Source organism: Coenobita brevimanus, chromosome 92 (assembly GCF_032717465.1).
Source record: "Coenobita brevimanus isolate Jiangsu-jjx chromosome 92, ASM3271746v2, whole genome shotgun sequence".
Taxonomy (NCBI): Eukaryota; Metazoa; Arthropoda; class Malacostraca; order Decapoda; family Coenobitidae; genus Coenobita; species Coenobita brevimanus.
The window spans coordinates 14,790,942-14,810,234 of record NC_137045.1 but is presented as its reverse complement, the minus strand read 5'-3'; the positions used below and the strand labels follow the sequence as shown (position 1 = coordinate 14,810,234).

General features: G+C 40.0%; 1 protein-coding gene across 1 annotated transcript in view; it reads left to right on the top strand.

Annotated features, from left to right (window-relative positions):
- The window catches only part of LOC145412045 (uncharacterized), an 82,455-nt gene extending 65,655 nt beyond the window's left edge, over window positions 1-16,800 (top strand). Inside the window, exons 3-6 of the mRNA XM_080281962.1 lie at window positions 2,032-2,271; window positions 4,982-5,117; window positions 6,684-6,813; window positions 11,525-16,800. Of these exons, the coding sequence (XP_080138088.1) occupies window positions 2,032-2,271; window positions 4,982-5,117; window positions 6,684-6,813; window positions 11,525-11,610 (592 nt within the window). The 3' untranslated portion in view covers window positions 11,611-16,800. The remainder of the gene's footprint in view (window positions 1-2,031; window positions 2,272-4,981; window positions 5,118-6,683; window positions 6,814-11,524) is intronic.
- Window positions 16,801-19,293: the final 2,493 nt, after the last annotated feature.

Sequence of the window (19,293 nt, the reverse complement as noted above, 5' to 3'; positions counted from 1 at the left end):
ATGAATGAAAGAAGGAATGAATGTAAAGGGGTTAATAAGTTGAAGAGTGAAGCGTTAAGGTGAAGGCGGAAGGGTGACAGGACATGCAGTAGGTGTGGGAAGGGAGAGATGAAAGGGGCGGAGGTGAGGAGGCGGAAAGAGGCATTAGAAAGGAGAATGAACGAGGACAGGGAGGTGAGAAAAGAAACGGTGGGGGGGGACTGAAAAATACTTATACAAATCTACGCTCTTCTTACGCCATATTTCAATCGTCTTCCATGACAAAGTGACGCCTAAGAAATGATGCAGACAAAATAATAATAATAATAATAATAATATTAATAATAATAGTAATAATGATAATAATAATAAACTGAGACATCACCCATCTGTCTTTTTCTCCAATTACAAAAATATTCAAAACTAATAATAACTAATCTTATGTACCTTTTTGGCTACTTTAGATAAATACCTAAGTCTGGACCAGAAAATTTATGTTTATTGGGAGAAATCTGATATATTTCTGAAATTTTTGTAAGGGGAAGAGAAATGATGAATAGAGAGAGCGGGAGGTGATAAATTAGAGAGAGGGTGCGAGTGGACAGTGTGAGGGAGAGAGAGGTGAGAGGAGAGGGTGAGAAAAGGGTCGGTGTCTCTCTCTCTCTCTCTCACACACACACACACACACACACACACACACACACACACACACACACAAACACAAACCCCAACCCCCAACACACATCACCTAAACACAGCAAAAACCATTGAAAGTTACGTGCCTCTCGAGTTATGAGAGATGCACACTTTACGACACAGCACGCAACGACCCCTGACTCTCACGTAACTTACAACCGAATTCTGGAAGACTTACGAGACTGTCAAACACGTATTCTTTTGCGATTTATTACCTTTCTACGCCTTAGTACTTAGTTGTATCATTTTTATAGCTTTTAATATATATTGTTTAAATAAATGTAATGGAAAAGTAAACTACCAAATGGGGAGATAAACTGATAAGGAGAGAGAGAGAGAGAGAGAGAGAGAGAGAGAGAGAGAGAGAGATTTAAACTACGACATATAAAAACTGCACCTGAACGTCACTGCAACACACACACACACACACACACACACACACACACGGCAACAGGTCCACACACATCACGGGCCTCACAATAAACAGCCTTGACCCCCACCCCCCTCTACTCACATCCCCAACCCATTCTTAACTCACAGAAACAAATGAAATAAATACAGCTGATCCAATAAGAGTAAACTATGGACAATTCTCTCTCTCTCTCTCTCTCTCTCTCTCTCTCTCTCTCTCTCTCTCTCTCTCTCTACCATACAACTGAGGTAAGTTGATCATAAATAGGTAGATTCCTTGGGGGTGATAAAAAGGTTCTACACACACACACACACACACACACACACACACACACACACACACACACACACACACACACACAGACACACACAGACACACACACACACACACAAAACTGACCTGTGAGTGGTTCTTGTTCTCCTGACCTCCCAGTGGAATGCTGCCACTCACCTCTGGAAAGGAATAAAAAAGGAACATGAGAATTTCTTTACATGCAAAATGAAAGAAATTGAAAGATGACAACCTGCAGATTTTATCTTAGCCACGGAAGGTAAAAAAAAAAAAAAAAACATTAAACAATATTCCAATATTACTCAACATTCCTTCAACACTAAACAACATTCCTTCAACATTAAACAACATTCCTTCACTAAGAGATGCCTGGAAACAGTCTTCAAGTCCATCTATGTTACACCATCTACATTTATTTTATTTATTTCTCATTTCACCTTCTCCTTCGCCGTCCTTACAAATACCCATATATAACTACATATGTATTTGTTTACCTCACACAAGCATATCCGCCTACTCCCCTCCTCTCTCTCTCTCTCTCTCTCTCTACCTTTACCTCTACCTCCCTCCCTCCCTCCCTCCCACATCTCAATCTCCACAACATGTTGCCACATCATCCTTATTAACTCCTGTCCCACCCACGCCTCCTTCAGGTACGCCTACACAGGACGACCCGTGGTAGTGACAGACGGCCAACGCAACTGGTCGGCGCCTCAGACCTTCTCCTTCGCCTTCTTCAAGTCCATCTACGCCGACGACTCCCCCGTTCTGGAGAATTTCGAGAGAGATTGCCAGTTCTTCCCCTACCAGACCGAGTTTCGAAATTTGAGGCACGTCTTCAATATGTCCGAGGAGAGGGCGGAGATGAGGGGCGAGCCGTGGTACATAGGATGGTGAGTGATAAAGATGATACTGTCTGATAAATGATAATATGAATGGTAGTGTTAATGAGGATACCTGACATGATTATTAACGTCTTTAATATGTCCAAGGAGAGGGTGGAGATGAGGGGCGAGCCGTGGTATACAGCATGGTGAGTGATAAAGACGATAAATGATAAGATGAACGGTAGTGTAATTCAGAGTACTTGAGATGATTATGAACGTTTTCAGTATACTGCAGGAGACACTGGAGATGAGGGGAGATATACTGCATGATAACTAATATAATAAATAATGATGGCAATAAATGGGAGCTGATAATTAGAAACCGTGATAATGTTAAATTAGGGCATGAGAGATTGGATGACGAATGGACGAATAACATTAGATGATGAATGACTTGTTTAACGTCTTCAGTATGATCAGGGAGAGATATGGGATGAGGGGACGGACTAGGTATATTGGACGATGAGTGATAAACGATAAAGATCTATCTATCTATTGTCAAACGCCCTAATCCCGTAAGGGGTGGCCACAAACAAATCGCCTCCATGTGGTAGAAGGGGGGCCTCCATCATCCACGCGGTATTCTATTTTAGGGTAGCTCTACATTGAGTGGCAAGACAAATTATTTTTACAACGATGGGTGGTAACCTTATAACCAACCAACACGTGTTCCTTACGTGACAAGTAGGTTCGCGGAGGGTTAGTGTCTCTTCCCGGAAAACTAACTAATAATATAAACAAATGCACGAGAAAAATTATAAAGATGATAGATGTTAAATAATAAAGATTAGAAATGATAATATTCACGGGTAACAATAACGGCTGTGCTGATAAATGATATGGGTAGTGATAATTCTAGAGGTTTAATGTAGGTTTTAATATTACCAAGGAAAGGGGTGAAACGAGGAGAGAACCGCTGTAAACTGAGCAGCGGATGACGAATAATAAAGAAATGTCAGTGATAAATGGGAATAATGTCACTGGTACCGATAACTGACAACTAGGCTACGTTAACGAGGAAAAATAAAAATAAAAAGGAAGAGAACTAACCATTTGCGTGATTTGTGCTGCCGTATGAAGCAGCTGAAAATATCGACGGTGATAAATTTTCGTGGTACAGGTATCCGTACAAATCGCGTTTAAAACAGATACATATCGCGTGAAAAAATACCTTTAACTTCATGCCGTAATTAAAAAAAAAAAAAAAAAAAAAGTCAGTATCGAGGACCATCTTTTTTTTTTTTTTTTTTTTTTTTTTTAATACAGGGCTTGAGATTTTACATACCGGTATCATTTTCCTTATTTGCGGCAAAAATTAAAGTAAAACATTATTCGGCAAGGACTAGATATTTTTTCAATGTTATTCTCACACAGTAGGACATTTGTTCTAAGCGAGATCTGTGCTGGTACTGTGAATATTATCAGTGACGAGATTTTTCAACTTCCTCCTCGCCCAAAAGTCTCAAGGGGCCAGTTGGGTGTGGTAGTATCGTATTATGTCCTTACACACACACACACACACACACACACACACACACACACACACACACACACACACACACACACACACACACATTGCCATTCCAACACTTCGGATTAAACAGGCACCACTCTCCATATATCCATTCCCCACCGTACTTCGCCAGCATGGGAATGGGTTAAGTCGGGACCTCGCACGGACAGATACAAAAACGGATTCAGAGAGAAGCTAGAATCCAGAAAAAGGAAAAAAATAATAATAAAAAATTATCACGAAGATCAAAATTACCATCAATCATCAATCATCATCATCATCGTCATACTCCTCCTCCTCGTCCTCCTCCTCCTCATCATCATCATCAATACCTCAATCCAATATCCCGCTATCACAAACAAGGTGGGCAATAACCAGCGAGAATAATAATAATAATCATCATCATCATCAGTATCATTATTATTATCTAATAACTGTGAACGGGGTAGGCAATATCCAACCACAGCCAAAACGCCAAATAAACGACGCAATAAATTAGTTACCAAAGCGCAATTATGGCCAGGCAGTTAACCAGACCTCTCAATTATACTAAAAAAAATAATAATAAAAAAAGCATAACAGCGATAAATAACGAGTGGTACAGAGGCGTAAAATTTCCCGTTTGTAATGAGCGAGAGAGAGAGAGAGAGAGAGAGAGAGAGAGAGAGAGAGAGAGAGAGAGACTGAAATCCCAGTTCTGTACACTGAATGAAAGAAAACGGAACGAAGCAAGGAGGGGAAACCAGTGCAAATTGCGAGGCCGTCAGAGAAATCATAGGAGAAAGAGAAAAAGTGGAGGAGGGAGAGGAAAGTGGACGGAGGGAGGAGGTAGGAGGTGGATAGGGGAGAGTGGTGGATTAGGAAAGGAATGTGGATGAAAGGGAGGGACGGTGAAGGCTTGGAAATTGATATGTGGAGAGAGAGAGAGAGAGAGAGAGAGAGAGAGGTGCGGGGAGGGAGTCAGGAGTACTAAAGAACGCTATATATTTCTCTCTTTCTCTCTCTCTCTCTCCAAATGACCTTTTCCAGTAATCCCTTTGGACATTCCCTGTCTCATCCTCCCTTAGGCTCTCTCTTTCTCTCTCTCTCTCTCTCTCTCTCTCTCTCTCTCTCTCTCTATGTATGTATGTATGTACCGTATGTATGTATGTATGTATGTATGTACGTTTCCTCCTTCTAAGCCTATTTCCGCGCCGCCCTCAGGAGCAACTGTGACTCCTCCGCCGCCAACATCTTAAGGGGCCACTACCACAGGCCCTACTTCCTTCCCGACGTGGCAGAATCCTCCAAGACAGACTGGATTTTCATGGGCACGCCGGGGTACGGGGCCCACATGCACGTAAGTAGGCTGAAAGACGTGTTAGTACCTTCTCAATATGCACGTAAGTAGGTTGATAGGTATGTTGGTAGACTTCTTCTAACATGCACATACCGTAAGTAGGCTGTTAGGCATAGTGGTACTTTTTTTCTTAACATGCACGTAAGTTGATGGGTATGTTAGTATGTCTGTGGACCTTCCTAACTCGCACGTAAGTAAGGTTGATAGGTAGGTTAGTAGACCTTCCTAATCTGTGCGTAAGTAGACTGCTAGACACGTCAGTATATCCTAACCCTTTTCCATTTTCTTCCTAACCCTTCTCCATTTTCTTCCCTCATCTTTCTCCTACCCTCCCCCCTGTTGCCTGGCGTCTTGGGATCAGGGACATGTTCTTGGATCTCTCCTTGGACGTAAATCAGGCAGGAGATACGAGGAGACCAGACTGAAAAAATACCGAAGCTAGAGGGAGCGGCGACCCCTTCTCCCCTCCCCACCTCCTTGTAGCTCTGTTTTTTGACATCACGCAAAACACACACACACACACACACACACACACACACACACACACACACACACACACACACACACACACACACGCACACACGCACGCACGCACGCACAAACCCAAAACAACCATGATCGGCCAAAAATTAAATCACGTCTTGTTAACCACATTTCAGTCACAAAATCAGTCTACATTTTGCTGACTATACTTCGTTCACATCAACCTGGCAGAGATTTTTCGTCTTTTTGCAGCTTATTTCCCGTAGCTCAGTGGCAGAAATAAGACAGTGCTACGGCTTTACATTCTTTCCATAACACTTCTTCGTGACTGGCATCCTATTCTAGCGTGCAGCTGGTGTTGTATCCATGTAATGAAAACAAAAACACACAAATTTTGAGCCAAGTAAAAGTGAACAGAGTATAGATTTACCAGTGTCACACATTGCCCCTACCGTAATTACCAGGTATCTTATCTTAACCACAATACTAATTAATCTCCTTTTCCATAATTACCTTCATTCTCTCCTCTTAAGCACACATTAATTTTACGCTGTTTCAATTCCCTCATCCTCTATATGTTATACTTTAGCTCGTATTCTCGTCAGTCAAGGAGGCTCCCTAACACCTCTTCCTAAGCGATTTATTGTGCTTATTACTCCTTGCCGTCCTCTTCCGTGTTACTCAAATCATTCTAATATCACCATACTCTGCACAAATGTGGTAGAAAAGGATATTTGCCAGCTGTATCCAAAAATAACTCGGTAAAGAAGTGGTGTTAGGGAGTCTCCTTAACCGACGAGAATACAGACCTTTAAATCAACATCTTCCAATTAAAGTTCGTATTCTCGGCGGTTAAGGAGGCTCCCTAACACCTCTTCCTTACCGATTTATTATTGGATAAGTCTGGCAAATACTGTTTTGTACCGCACGTTGTTTATGTAGAGTACGGTGATATTAGAATGATTTAAGGAACACAGAGGAGGATGGCACGGTATAAAAAGAAGACTAAATCGCTTAGGAAGAGGTGTTGGGGAGCTTCCTTAACTGGCAAGAATACAGTCCTATCCCCTATCTCTTCGCCAGATTGACCACGTGGGCAATCCGTCCTGGCAGGCACAGATAAGGGGCCGTAAGTTGTGGTCGCTGGAGCCGCCCCCGGAGTGCTATACCCAGTGTGTGCCCGTGGACGTGGTGGTGGAGCCCGGAGAGATCAGTAAGTGTGTGTGGGGGGGGGGGGCAGGATGTGGGAAAATGGAGAAAAAAGGAAGCGAAGGGATGGGGAGGGAAGCCAAAGGAAGGAGAGGGGACAAGAAGGGAAGGGAATGAGACTGGATGGGATGGGATGAAAGGGGTGTGTAGGGGAGGTAAGGGAGGGGAAGGAAGGGAATGGGAGGGAAAGAAAATGAGAAGGGAAGGAGAAAGGGAAAGAAAAGAAATGGAGGGAAGGATTACGGAAGGGAAGGGAACGGGGAGAGAGGAAAGAAGTGAGAAGGAGAAAAGCAAGAGAGGGAGGGAGGGGAAGAGTAGGGGAAGGGGTGGGGAGGGGAAATGGAAGATCAGTGATGGATTTGGGAGGGGAATGGGAAGGGGTGGGGGGTGGGAGGGGGATGGGAAGGGGTGGGGGGAGGGAGGGGGAAGGGAAGGGGTGGGGGGGAGGGAGGAGGATGACAAACAGCTGACAAGACAAACTAGGAAACGACTTTATGAGAGAGAGAGAGAGAGAGAGAATGTTGTAAAGCCTGGAAGGAGATATTCTCAGACGCAAGAAAGAGAGTGAAAGTCATAATAGGAGGAGGGGAAGTGTACGAGGAAGAGGAGGAGGAGGAAGGAAGAGGAGGGAGGATGCGGGATGTGAGAGGAGTAGGGATGGAGGAGGGAGTTAGAAAAATAAGTAGGAAGGTGGCTCTTAATAATAATAATAATAATAATAATAATAATAATAAAATAAGTCGTCCTAAATTCCAAACATTCCTACCCAATAAAATCCTAATGCTAAATATAAATGACTGATATATAGGTAGATCCAAAAACAGATCAACTCCTTTCTTTTTTTTTTTTTTTCTTTTTTTTTTTTTTGATAGCCAGGAACTTTCTCTTTTTCTGCCATGTTTCCAGAATTTTGGGAATCGGGTTTTGAATATTGATCGCATTAGCTATTCTTTCTACTCTTACTCTTCCTCCTCCTTGCTCCTTCTTTTACTTCACTGTTTTTGCTGTCTGTCTTCTCCCTTCCTATATTTTCTAGATATTTTTTTGTCTCGCTTTTGTTTGTATCTTTCCTTCAGCTCCTCCTTCTGCTCCTTTTAATAATAATAATCATCATCATATTAATATTACTACTACTACTATACAATTACCACTATTACAACCCCTGGGGGTAGGGGGGTTTTCAAGAATACTCCCCCAGTATCCCTGCTTGTCGTAAAAGGCGACTAAAAGGGTTGGCGGAGGGTTAGTGCCCCTCCCCGGAAAACAACTAACTAAAAAAACAAACAAGAAGCCTCGGACAAGGACTGACCAAACGATGACGACCCAGGACCCGACAAAGGACTTGGTAATGAGTACATGGAATGTAAGAGGAGCGAATGATGAGGTGAAAGAGAGAGAGATTGTCCAGGTGCTTGAGGGTGCGAAAGTGGAAGTATGTGGAATAACTGAAACAAAATGGAGAGGAGAAAGTGTGAGAGAATGGGAGTATGGATGGGGTATATGTGCAGGAGTAGATGAGAATGAGAGGGCAAAGGAAGGAGTGTGTATAGTTGTGAGTAAAAGATGGAAGAAGAGCATAAGACAGTATGGATCAGTTGGGTCAAGGATTGTGTGGGTAAAGTTGAAAGTTGGAATACAAATGTGGGCGATTGTGTGTGTGAATGCGCCAACGCAAGATCGTGCTAGAAGAGTGAGAGAAGAGTTCTGGACAAATGTGGAAGTGTGCATGGAAAAGTTTGGAAGGAATGAGAGAGTGTTTTTGATTGGTGATATGAATGGTAAAGTTGGTAATGTGAAGGTGGATGGAATAGTTGGTGAGTGGGGTGTGCCTGCTGAGACAGATGAGAATGGGAGTGCGTTAGTGGACATTTGTGCTGGGAGGGGGTTGTTGATAGCCAATACCCTCTTCAGGCATAAAATGATCCAAAGGTATACATGGCGAGTGATGAGAAGGGTGGGTGGTGAACTGAATGAAAGGAAGGCAATGATTGATTATGTGTGTGTGGATGAAAGGATGCGAAGATGTGTAAAGGATGCAAGAGTGTATAGAGGTTGGGGGAGTGGACTTTCTGACCACTACTTGGTGGTGGCCAGAATTAGGATGCAAGTAAGATGGAGGAATAGAAGAAGGGAAAGACGAGAGGAAGGAGTAGTTGCAAGGAGAGTGGAAAGGTTACAAGAGGATGAGAAAAAGGCAGAGTATAAGAGAGAAGTGGAGGAACGATTGGGCAAATATGAATTGGAGCAGATGGGAGACGTGGAAGGTGTGTGTAAGATATTTACAGAAGAAATATGTGCAGCATGTGATGTGGTGTGTGGAAGGAAGAGAAGACGGAGGGGGGTGCAAGGAACAGCGTGGTGGACTGAAGAGGTGAAACAGGCTGTGGCACAAAAGAAGAAAGCATACAATGAATGGATGAGAAATAGGGGCGTGGAAGAAGTTGAGAGGCGGGAGAGAGAGTTATATGTGGAAAGGAAGAGGGAGGTGAAAAGATTAGTAAGAGAGAGTAAGAAGAGAGTGGATGAGGAATTTGGAAGGAATTTGAGTGTAAAGTGGAGGGACTGTAAGAAAATGTTCTGGAGAGAAGTGAAAAGAGTAAGACAGGGTGGAAGTGAAGTTAGCAGGGGAATGAAAGATAAAAATGGTAGATTACTAGTGAAGGGAGAAAAAGTGAGCAGATGGAGAGAACACTTTAAGGAATTGTTGAACGCAGAGGATGGAAGTAATGCGAGTATAAGTGGCTGGGGAATGGCTGGGAGAAGGAGGGAGGTGAGAAGACAGGAAGAAATCAGTAGGATAGAAGTTGTGGAAGCAATGAAGAAAGTTAAATCGGGGAAAGCCCCGGGAATTGATGGAGTGTGTGGTGAAATGCTGAAGCATGGGGGAGAGATAGTAGTAGAATGGATGTAGAAGATGTGCAGATTGGCCTGGGAGGAAGGTAGAGTCCCGGAGGATTGGAAGTCAGGTATAATTATTCCCTTGTACAAAGGAAAAGGGGAAAAAGAAGTGTGTGGTAATCATAGGGGCATTTGTCTTCTTAGTATAATAGGAAAAGTGTATGGTAGGATACTTATAGACAGAGTTAGAGAAAGAACAGAGAAATTAGTTGGAGAAGAACAGGGAGGCTTTAGGAAGGGAAGAGGTTGTGCAGATCAGATATTCATTCTTAGATCTTTAGTGGAAAAGTTTCTAGAGAAGGGAAAGAAGTTGTATGCGGCTTTCATGGATTTGGAGAAAGCATATGACAGGGTGGATAGACAAGGATTGTGGAAAGTGTTAAGAATATATGGAGTAGATGGGAAGTTGTTGAATGCTGTGAAGAGTATGTACGATGGTGCGAAGGCTGCAGTGTGTGTGGATGGTGAACTAAGTGAATTTTTCTCTTTAAAAGTTGGTTTGAAACAGTGATGTGTCATGTCTCCATGGTTGTTCAATCTGTACATGGATGGGGTAATAAAAGAGGTACAAGGTAGGGTAGTGGATGTTGGAGTGGCCCTGGTGAGAGAGGATAGTGTTTGGAAACTCCCTGTACTGTTGTTTGCAGATGATACTGTGTTGTTGAGTGAAGACGAAGGGGAGCTGCAAGGCTTGGTGGATGAGGTTGAGAGAGTGTGTAAGAAACGGAACCTAAAGGTGAATGTAGGGAAGAGTAAAGTGATGGTCTTTGAGAGAGGTGAAGTTAGTGAATGTACAGCGAGGTTGGATGGTGAGGAATTGGAAAATGTGAGTACGTTTAAGTATTTGGGTAGTGTGATGAGTAAGGATGGAGGTTTGGAGGGTGAAGTGCTTGAAAGGGTACAGCAGGGAAGAAAGGTTGCTGGTTCCTTGAAAGCAGTGATAAGAAACAGGGACGTGAGCATGGAAGTGAAAAAGTTACTACATGACAGTATTGTGATACCAATCTCTAACGTACGGAAGTGAAGCTTGGACATTGTTGGAAGGACACAAGTCAAGAGTGAGAGCAGTGGAAATGAGTTATTTAAGAGGAGCCTGTGGAGTCACGTGGAGAGACAGGCTGACGAATGAGGATATAAAGGTGCGTTGTGGTGTGGATGTGGATGTGATAGGAAGCGTTTTGAGGAACACACTGAGGTGGTTTGGCCATGTGGAGAGGATGGAGGGTGAAAGACTGACAAAGAGAGTGTATGTGAGTGAGGTGGAGGGGGGGAAGAGGGAGGGGGAGGCCGAGGATGAGATGGAGGGATGGGGTGGAGAGGTATATGAGAGAGGGAGGTGTGAGTTGGGAGCAGGGCAGTGAAATGGCGGGGGACAGGGCGACTTGGAGGCGATTTGTTTGTGGCCACCCCAAACGGGATTGAGGCGTCTGGCAATAGATAGATAGATAGACAACAACTACTATATTACTTCTACTACTACTACTACTAGGCGACTACAATACTGAGACTAGTACTACAGTGTTACATGGGAAAAATAATTAGGTGATGGTTGGATTGATTGATGGACAGACAATTATTATTATTATTACTACCGTGTTATTATCACTTAATATTATTATTATTATATTATGATTATCATTATTATAATTACTATTACTACAACTACTACTGCTGCTCCTGCTGCTACCACCACCACCACCACTACTACTGCTACTACTACTTCCACCACCACCACCAGCACTACTACCACTACTATTATCCCCCTAGTCCTCCCACACCCCCACTACGCCTACTAATGTTCTTCCTTGTGTTTGCAGTCGTGCTGGACACCAACATCTGGTACCACAAGACGCTCATCGTCTCACAAGAACTCTCCATCACCATCGGCTCAGAGTATGACTAGGCCGGGAAAGTGGAAAGAAGGAAGATAAAGAAAGAAAAAAGAAAAAAGAAAACGGTGAAAGAAAGAAAAGCGAACTAAAGAAAACGAGGAAAGAAAGATAGAAAGAAAACATAAGAGAGGATTAAAAGCAAAAGAGTGAATGAAAAGCGAAAGAAAGCATGACAAAGGCGAAAGATGGAAGAGAGAAAAGAAGGAAGAGATGAACAGATGATGGCATGAAAGGGGAGAAACTGAAGGAGCAGCCTAATAATAAAAACAAAGAAAAGAGGCAAGAAAGATAGAGATACAGAAAGAAAGAAAGCATGAGAGGAAGAAACAACCAATGAGAAGAAACAAGATGAGATTTATCAGTACATGATAAAGTTAGAAAAGGTTAAAAAGTTAAATGAAATGAGAGAGAGAGAGAGAGAGAGAGAGAGAGAGAGAGAGAGAGAGAGAGAGAGAGAGAGAGAGAGAGAGAGAGAGAGATTTTGCTGGAAGCATCCCACACTATCAGTCATAAAGTGAAGTTTCCATTGCGTGTCTGATAAATCGCTAGTGGTTGTCAGAGAGAGAGAGAGAGAGAGAGAGAGAGAGAGAGAGAGAGAGAGATTACAGAAATTCATTAAGGATTGAATGCTTAATGAGAATAAAACTGCTAACTTAAAATAATATGACAGAAGCGAAACAAAATATATATATATATACCGTACATGAAAGCTTAGCAAATGAATAATAGTGAAACAGATGTGATAAATCAAACGAAATAATAATAATAATAATAATAATGGCAAAATAAAATCACCCCAAAATTATGAAAAAAAAAAAAAAAAATCAGTTTCAGCATCAACGAATTCAATTAGAGAGAAAACGGAATGTCAGAAAAATGCTATAGTCCGCCCGCATGTGGCACAAAAAGAAACAGTGTCAGCCATTTATAGTAACCAAATTTTGTCATTTCAAGTCTTTTTAACTCATTTTGGAGCATATATATTTTTTACAGGAATTTTCAACATCCATTTCAAACAATCTTGTGGTAGTTGACAGATTTCTTAAACATTACATTCACATTTCTTACAGTAAACATTATAATATTCAGCATCTATATTTTAAAAACTTCTATATAATTTTACATCCATATCACAATTTCTATAGCTAAAATTAACACGTTTTAACAGCCACCTTTAACAAATTTCTAAAATCCAAATTAACATCCTTTTCACAGTGATAGTTAACTCATTTCTTCAACCGTAATTAACAGCCACTAATGACACCATCTAATGACCCTATCTAAGGTCACTTCCATGGCAGTTACTGACACCTCTTCCTCACAGTCATTTCAACATAATTTACTGTTAATGAACTAAATCAGCCTCTCTCTCTCTCTCTCTCTCTCTCTCTCTCTCTCTCTCAAAAGCTAGATTCAGTCCAGACATGAATGTTTCGGTTGTCAAAAAAATAAACAACTACAACAACAACAACTACTACTACTGCTATTATTATTATTATTATTATTATTATCATTATTATAACTTTTCACTATTCATTAGTAAAGTTCCTATAAAGTATCCATTTATCTGTAACAATCATTAGCCAATTATTCCCGTATTACCATTCTTATCAACATTCTCAATCTAATAACCTGTTTCTTAATCTATCAATCAGTATTTTCTTTATCATCAGTTATTATCGGCATTATTATCTGATTCCTAGCTCTTATTTATTTATTATTCTTAACACTAACTTTTAATAATTATACTCACTGTACTGAGAATATGTTAGCTGTGAAGGGAAAACAAAGTCGGCCCTATTTGGACCCCTTGAAATCCGTTTAAATACTTCATTGCGATGTGAAATTCAGAAACTTGTATTTGTCATTAATTTCGTCACGCCATTACTTTCCCTCTAATAATCTCTCTCTCTCTCTAACTGATAAACATTTTCCTATTAGCTCTTCATTATAATTTTCTATAATTACATACGATACGTTTACTAAAACATTTTTCATTGTATTTGCTAATTATCATTTTCCGCATTTCTTTCTCTCTCTCCTCTCTCTCTCTCAGTTACTATCGTTACCTCAATATTCACTATACAAATGCCAACCTTTTTCATTAAGTATCGCCTCGTTTATCTGCTGTCTTTATTTGCGTTCCTACAAGAATCGTATCGTAATTTTTCAGTATTTTTCATTTTTTAATTTGCATTCCCACAAGAATCGTATTATGTTTTTTTCATAATTTTTCCATTTTTCATTCGCATTCCTACATAAGAAGTATATTGTGATTTTTCATTGTTCATATTTCGTTTGCGTTCCCACAAAAATAGTTGTAATTTTTCATAATTTTTCATTTTTCATTTGCGTTCCCACAAGAATCATATCGTAAGTTTTCATGATTTTTCATTTGCGTTCCTACAAGATAAGTATCGCGTCGTAATTTATCGTCATTTTTCATCTGCGTTCCCACATCAATAACAATCGTATCAGTTTTTCGACACTACGCCATTTTTCATTTGCGTTTCTACATAAATAAAGATCGTATCGTATTTTTTTCAATATTATTCATTTTGCATTTGCGTTTCTATATAAATAAGGATGATATCGTATTTATTCAACATTTTTCATTTTTCATTTGCGTTTCTACATAAATAAGGATGGTATTGTATTTTTTCAACATTTTTCATTTGCGTTCCTGCAAGAATCATCGTAATTTTTCATATTTTTTCAGTTTTCATTTGCGTTCCCACAAGACCAGAATCGTATCGTAATTTTAAGTTGTTTCACTTGCGTTCCTACAATAATCGTATCGAATTTTCCATAATTTTTCATTTGCGTTCCCACAAGAATTGTATCGTAATTTTTTTTTGTTTCATTTGCATTCCTACAAGAATCGTATCGTAATTTTTCAATTTTCATTTGCGTTCCTAGAAGATAAGAATCGTAATTTTCCAATATTTTTCCCTCGCATTCCTACATGACAAGAATCGTATCGTTATTATTCATGTTTCATTTTTCATTTGCGTTACCAGGAGAATCGTATCGTAATTTTTCGTCATATTTCATTTTCGTTTTCATCCGTTTCGTACATGAGTAATAATAAATATAATGAGCATTCCTTATCACATGATCGTTTTCATCTGGGTTACTAATACCTTATCGAAATTCCATTATTTGCGTTCCTAAAAGATTATTAAGAATCATCACGTTACCAGAATTTATTATTTTTTATTTCTCTCTCCTTTACTACCGCCTCTCCCCTCCACCCCATCCCTCAACCCTTACGCCCCTCTCCCCCCCACACACTTCCATCCCCATCCCCATCCACCTTCCCTTTCACCCTTCTCTTCCCCTCCTCTTCCCTCTTCACCTTTCCTTCTCAATCTCCCCACATCCCAACTCATCCCCCTCTCCCTTCTTCCGATTCCCCACTACCTCCCACTCCCATTCTCTTCTCTTCTCTTCTCCCCTCCCTCCCCCACCCTTCCCCTGCACCCTCCCCAATCCTGTTTCTGTCTGCTCGAGATTGCATTCATCATCCCAGGTACTCCTGTGCTTGTACAGATTAGCTTGTGTGCTCTGGCTTTACACACACACACACACACACACACACACACACACACACACACACACACACACACACACATCAGCACAGTTAAGTCTACCCTTAACTTTTACAACTCACAGGTGTATGGGTGCTCACAGGAAACTTTTTTTTTTTTTTTTCAGAAACTTGAATTACAAAATGCGAAAAAAATGTATTGGTCATAAAAAGGTATAACCACATATACACACACATACTCTTACGTTGCTTTTTAGCTCTCTACAAGTGTTCAAAATGAAGGTTTTTTCCTTTCTACAAAAATCTGAAATGCATGTGTGAGTGGATAGATAGGGAACTTTTTTTTTTTTTTTGCTATTGAGAAATGAAAAAAAAATGTGACGCCCTCATTTCGTCGTTCACTTATTATGCCATGAAGAGCCATATATTTTACAGGTCAATCCTTGCATTTGAAAACGTCCAGTATATAGTATTTTTTTTTCTAACTAACCAGATCACTATTAAGGCAAATGTTCATTACAATGCACCTATCATCACTGTCACCCTCTTACTTCAGGAACTTGCACACGAAATAGCCCATATCAACTGCAAAACAGTGTATCATATGAAAAAAAAAAAAATAGTAATTTATATATCTCTCATTCCACTAGGTGTCATTTTGAAACAGGACTTCCATTCACGATTCCAAGTTTTAAAACAATCCTATCATTATTCCCTTTTTTAACATTAATGCATCTCTACCATCATTTTAATCAATTATCTAGTGTCACGATTTACATTTTTAAAGCTGTATGCCCTTCAACAACTTCCATTTTTCTAACCTAAAATATTAAGGTACAGTCGCTGTCAATAGCTCTCTACACTTTGAGGTCCGAGACGATAAAGCAAAATAAACATCTCCAACCCGTCTCAATATCACTGGTTTTATAGACAGAATTTCTCATTATGTTTCGACACAGCTTCGAGACAACATAAGGGAAATATCTGGTCTGGAATGCACAGTAGTCGCCAATAATCCCTTTATATATATATATATATATATATATATATATATATATATATATATGTATGTATGTATGTATGCGGGGATCCGAACCAGTGAGATGCGGTACCGAACACTTCCAACCCCTATGAATTTTCCTGATGAGTCTCTAAGACATATTTAGGATCTGCGACAGTTTCGAGACTGTGTAAAGGAGTTATTGGCCTTGACTGTACCAACAATAAATTTTCAAGCTTTTTTTTTCTCTCTTTATTAATAAGAATAATTTGACCCCTGTGATCAACCGTCTAGTCTACCCAGAAACGTATTAAGACTTTCACTACGATGACGGATTTTATTCTTCTTACCTCCAAAAAATTTTATCCACCTTAAGGAAAAGCTCTGATATGTAAGACTTCAGATGTATTCTCTATTCACAAAATAAATCAGTCCAACAAAGCAGCTTGGGGGTAACAAGAACGAAAAAAAAAAAAAAAAAATCATCGCAGTGAACTCTATTGAATAAAGACGCTGTTCTGAATATATATAATGTCTGTAAATATATATAACGAATATTACGTGACCCGGTGTGTGTACGAGGAAGGTGATGTAACTCTGTAGTTCGTGTGTCCTTGTTTAGGCTATATTTTTGCATCGATACAAATGACGTTGGCATCACACCTGTGTTTTATTCCACCTTTTTGATGTTATGATGTTATGAAACGAGTGGGTTGGGATTTATTTTTATATTTATTTCATTATCTATTTATTTATTATTTATTTACTTATTTTATACAGGGCCGGATTTAAGAAAATGCAAAAAAAGCTACAAGTTAGGGCCTCACAGTCTAAACAGGTCTCTAAAATTGATTTTTTTGTTAGTTTTATAATAACTTATATGTAATAATTTACCATAGGCTTACCTCACCCACTCTGCACGGACTTGTTTTACATCTAGGCGGGATTCTTGTCAAGTTCAGTTGTTACATAACCTTATTCTCTATTAACAACTGCCAAATAGGGCATCTACTGTACAGCTTCCCATAGCTTTAGGGTAGGGGTTAGGAACGTCCGGCCTTCTGGCCGTATAAGGCCCGCAAGACCATTTGATCAGGTCCGCGAGGCAATTCATAAATGCAATTTCATAACCTCATGAACTCCGAAGATGTATATATACGAAAGTATTCACTGTCGCTCCTTTCATTTCGCCTGTGGTTATTTTGCATATACAGTATATCGGTGGTTTCTGCATATATATATATATATATATATATATATATATATATATATATATATATATATATATATATATATATATATATATATATATATATAATGTACTGGGCTACAAGTTATTTAAATTCAATTAAATATCAACCAAATTAAATATCAACAAAAATAAAAAGTTGATATTAAGTTGATAATTTTGTATGGCCCGCGAATGATGTTAAAAATATCCTAATGGCCCTTACCAGGAGAAAGGTTCCCCACCCCTGCTTTAGGGCCTCACCAAGTTTAAATCCTGCTCTGGTTGTATAGGACGACAGTCTATCTATCTATATACCTAGGCTGCTTCCCCCAAGGAAAGGGAGGACGACAGTACCAAGAATATGTTTGTAGCCTAATATTACATTCCAGAATCCCTCTCTCTCTCTCTCTCTCTCTCTCTCTCTCTCTCTCTTTCTTTTCTTCTTCCCCCTTTGAGCTCTTCCCTTTCTCTTTTTTTGCTTCTTTGAGTTCCCTTCTGTTTCGACCACTCTCTCTCTCTCTCTCTCTCTCTCTCTCTCTCTCTCACACACACACACACACACACACACACACACACACACACACACACACACACACACACACACACACACACACACACACACACAATCCAAAAAGTCGACAGACCCATACTAAATCTCTCTCTCTCTCTCTCTTTTACAGGCGGGTAGTTATGGCAGCGTCCCCAAATTCCAGTCGACTCAGCCAGCCAACGCGGACGACTGGAGTGTGTGTTCCCGCAGAAGGAAATGGAAAGAAAAGTGGTTGGACTGAATTTCTCTCTCTCTCTCTCTCTCTCTCTCTCTCTCTCTCTCTCTCTCTCTCTCGCTGACTACCAATCAGTCAGTCTGTCTGTCTGTCTATTAATTTGTCTTTCGATCTGTCTGTCATCTACCCATCAATATCTATCAATCGTTACCTGTCTGTATACACCAGGTGAGTTTACATACCTGCCTAATAATCAGCCTATTCACTTATCTATGTATCTCTCTCTATCTATCTATCTACCAATGTTTATCCATCTCCCTATCTAAACCTATCTATCTACTTATATGTCTATTATATCTGTCTGGGAAGAGGAATTTTTATGTAGATACGAAACATTTGAAAAAAAAAGGGGGAACTATAAAAAAACGAATGAATGAAGTGGAATGGGAAACGAAAAGGAAAAAGGGAAGGAGAATGAAAAAAAAAAAAAAAGAAGGAAAAGAACGATGTCAAAAAGAAACTGGAAAGAAAAAATGACAAAAGAAAAACTGAGAGTGGAAGGAAAAGGAAGGCAAATAAAAGAAAACAAAGTGGAAGGAAAAAGCAGGAAAATAAAGGAGACAGAAGGAGAGTAGAAGAAATGGGCGGGAAAATAAACGAAGCCAGGAGGAAAGCAGAAGGAAAAAGGATAAATAAAAGATGCCAGGAGGAAAGCAGAAGGAAAAACGAAAATAAAGGAAAACAGTAGAAGAAAAAACTAGGAAAATAAAGGACGCCAGGAAGAAAACAGAAGAAAAGGACAATAAATAAAGCCAGGAGGAGAGTAGAAGGAAAAAGAAAGAAATGCAACAGAAAACGAAAGAAGAAAAAAGGAGGAATATGCAAAGAAAAAACGAAAGGACCAGGAAAAGAACGAAAATAAAAAGGAAAAAAAAAGGACGTCAAAAAATCAGAACCACAAAAATGGAAATGCCAATAGGAGGGAAAATTTAAAAATCAGGGAGGGAAATGAGGCGCAAAATTGGTAGCAGTTTCGTGAGGTAGATGGAAATGAGTTAGAGGGGGACCGCAACCGACGGGGGACTGGGTTCAATGGGAGATAAAACCGGGATGTGAGCTGAGGTAGGGACAGACAATTTTTGAACTTAGAACAAAAAAAAATAAATAAAGTGGGCATTGTAAGGGCAG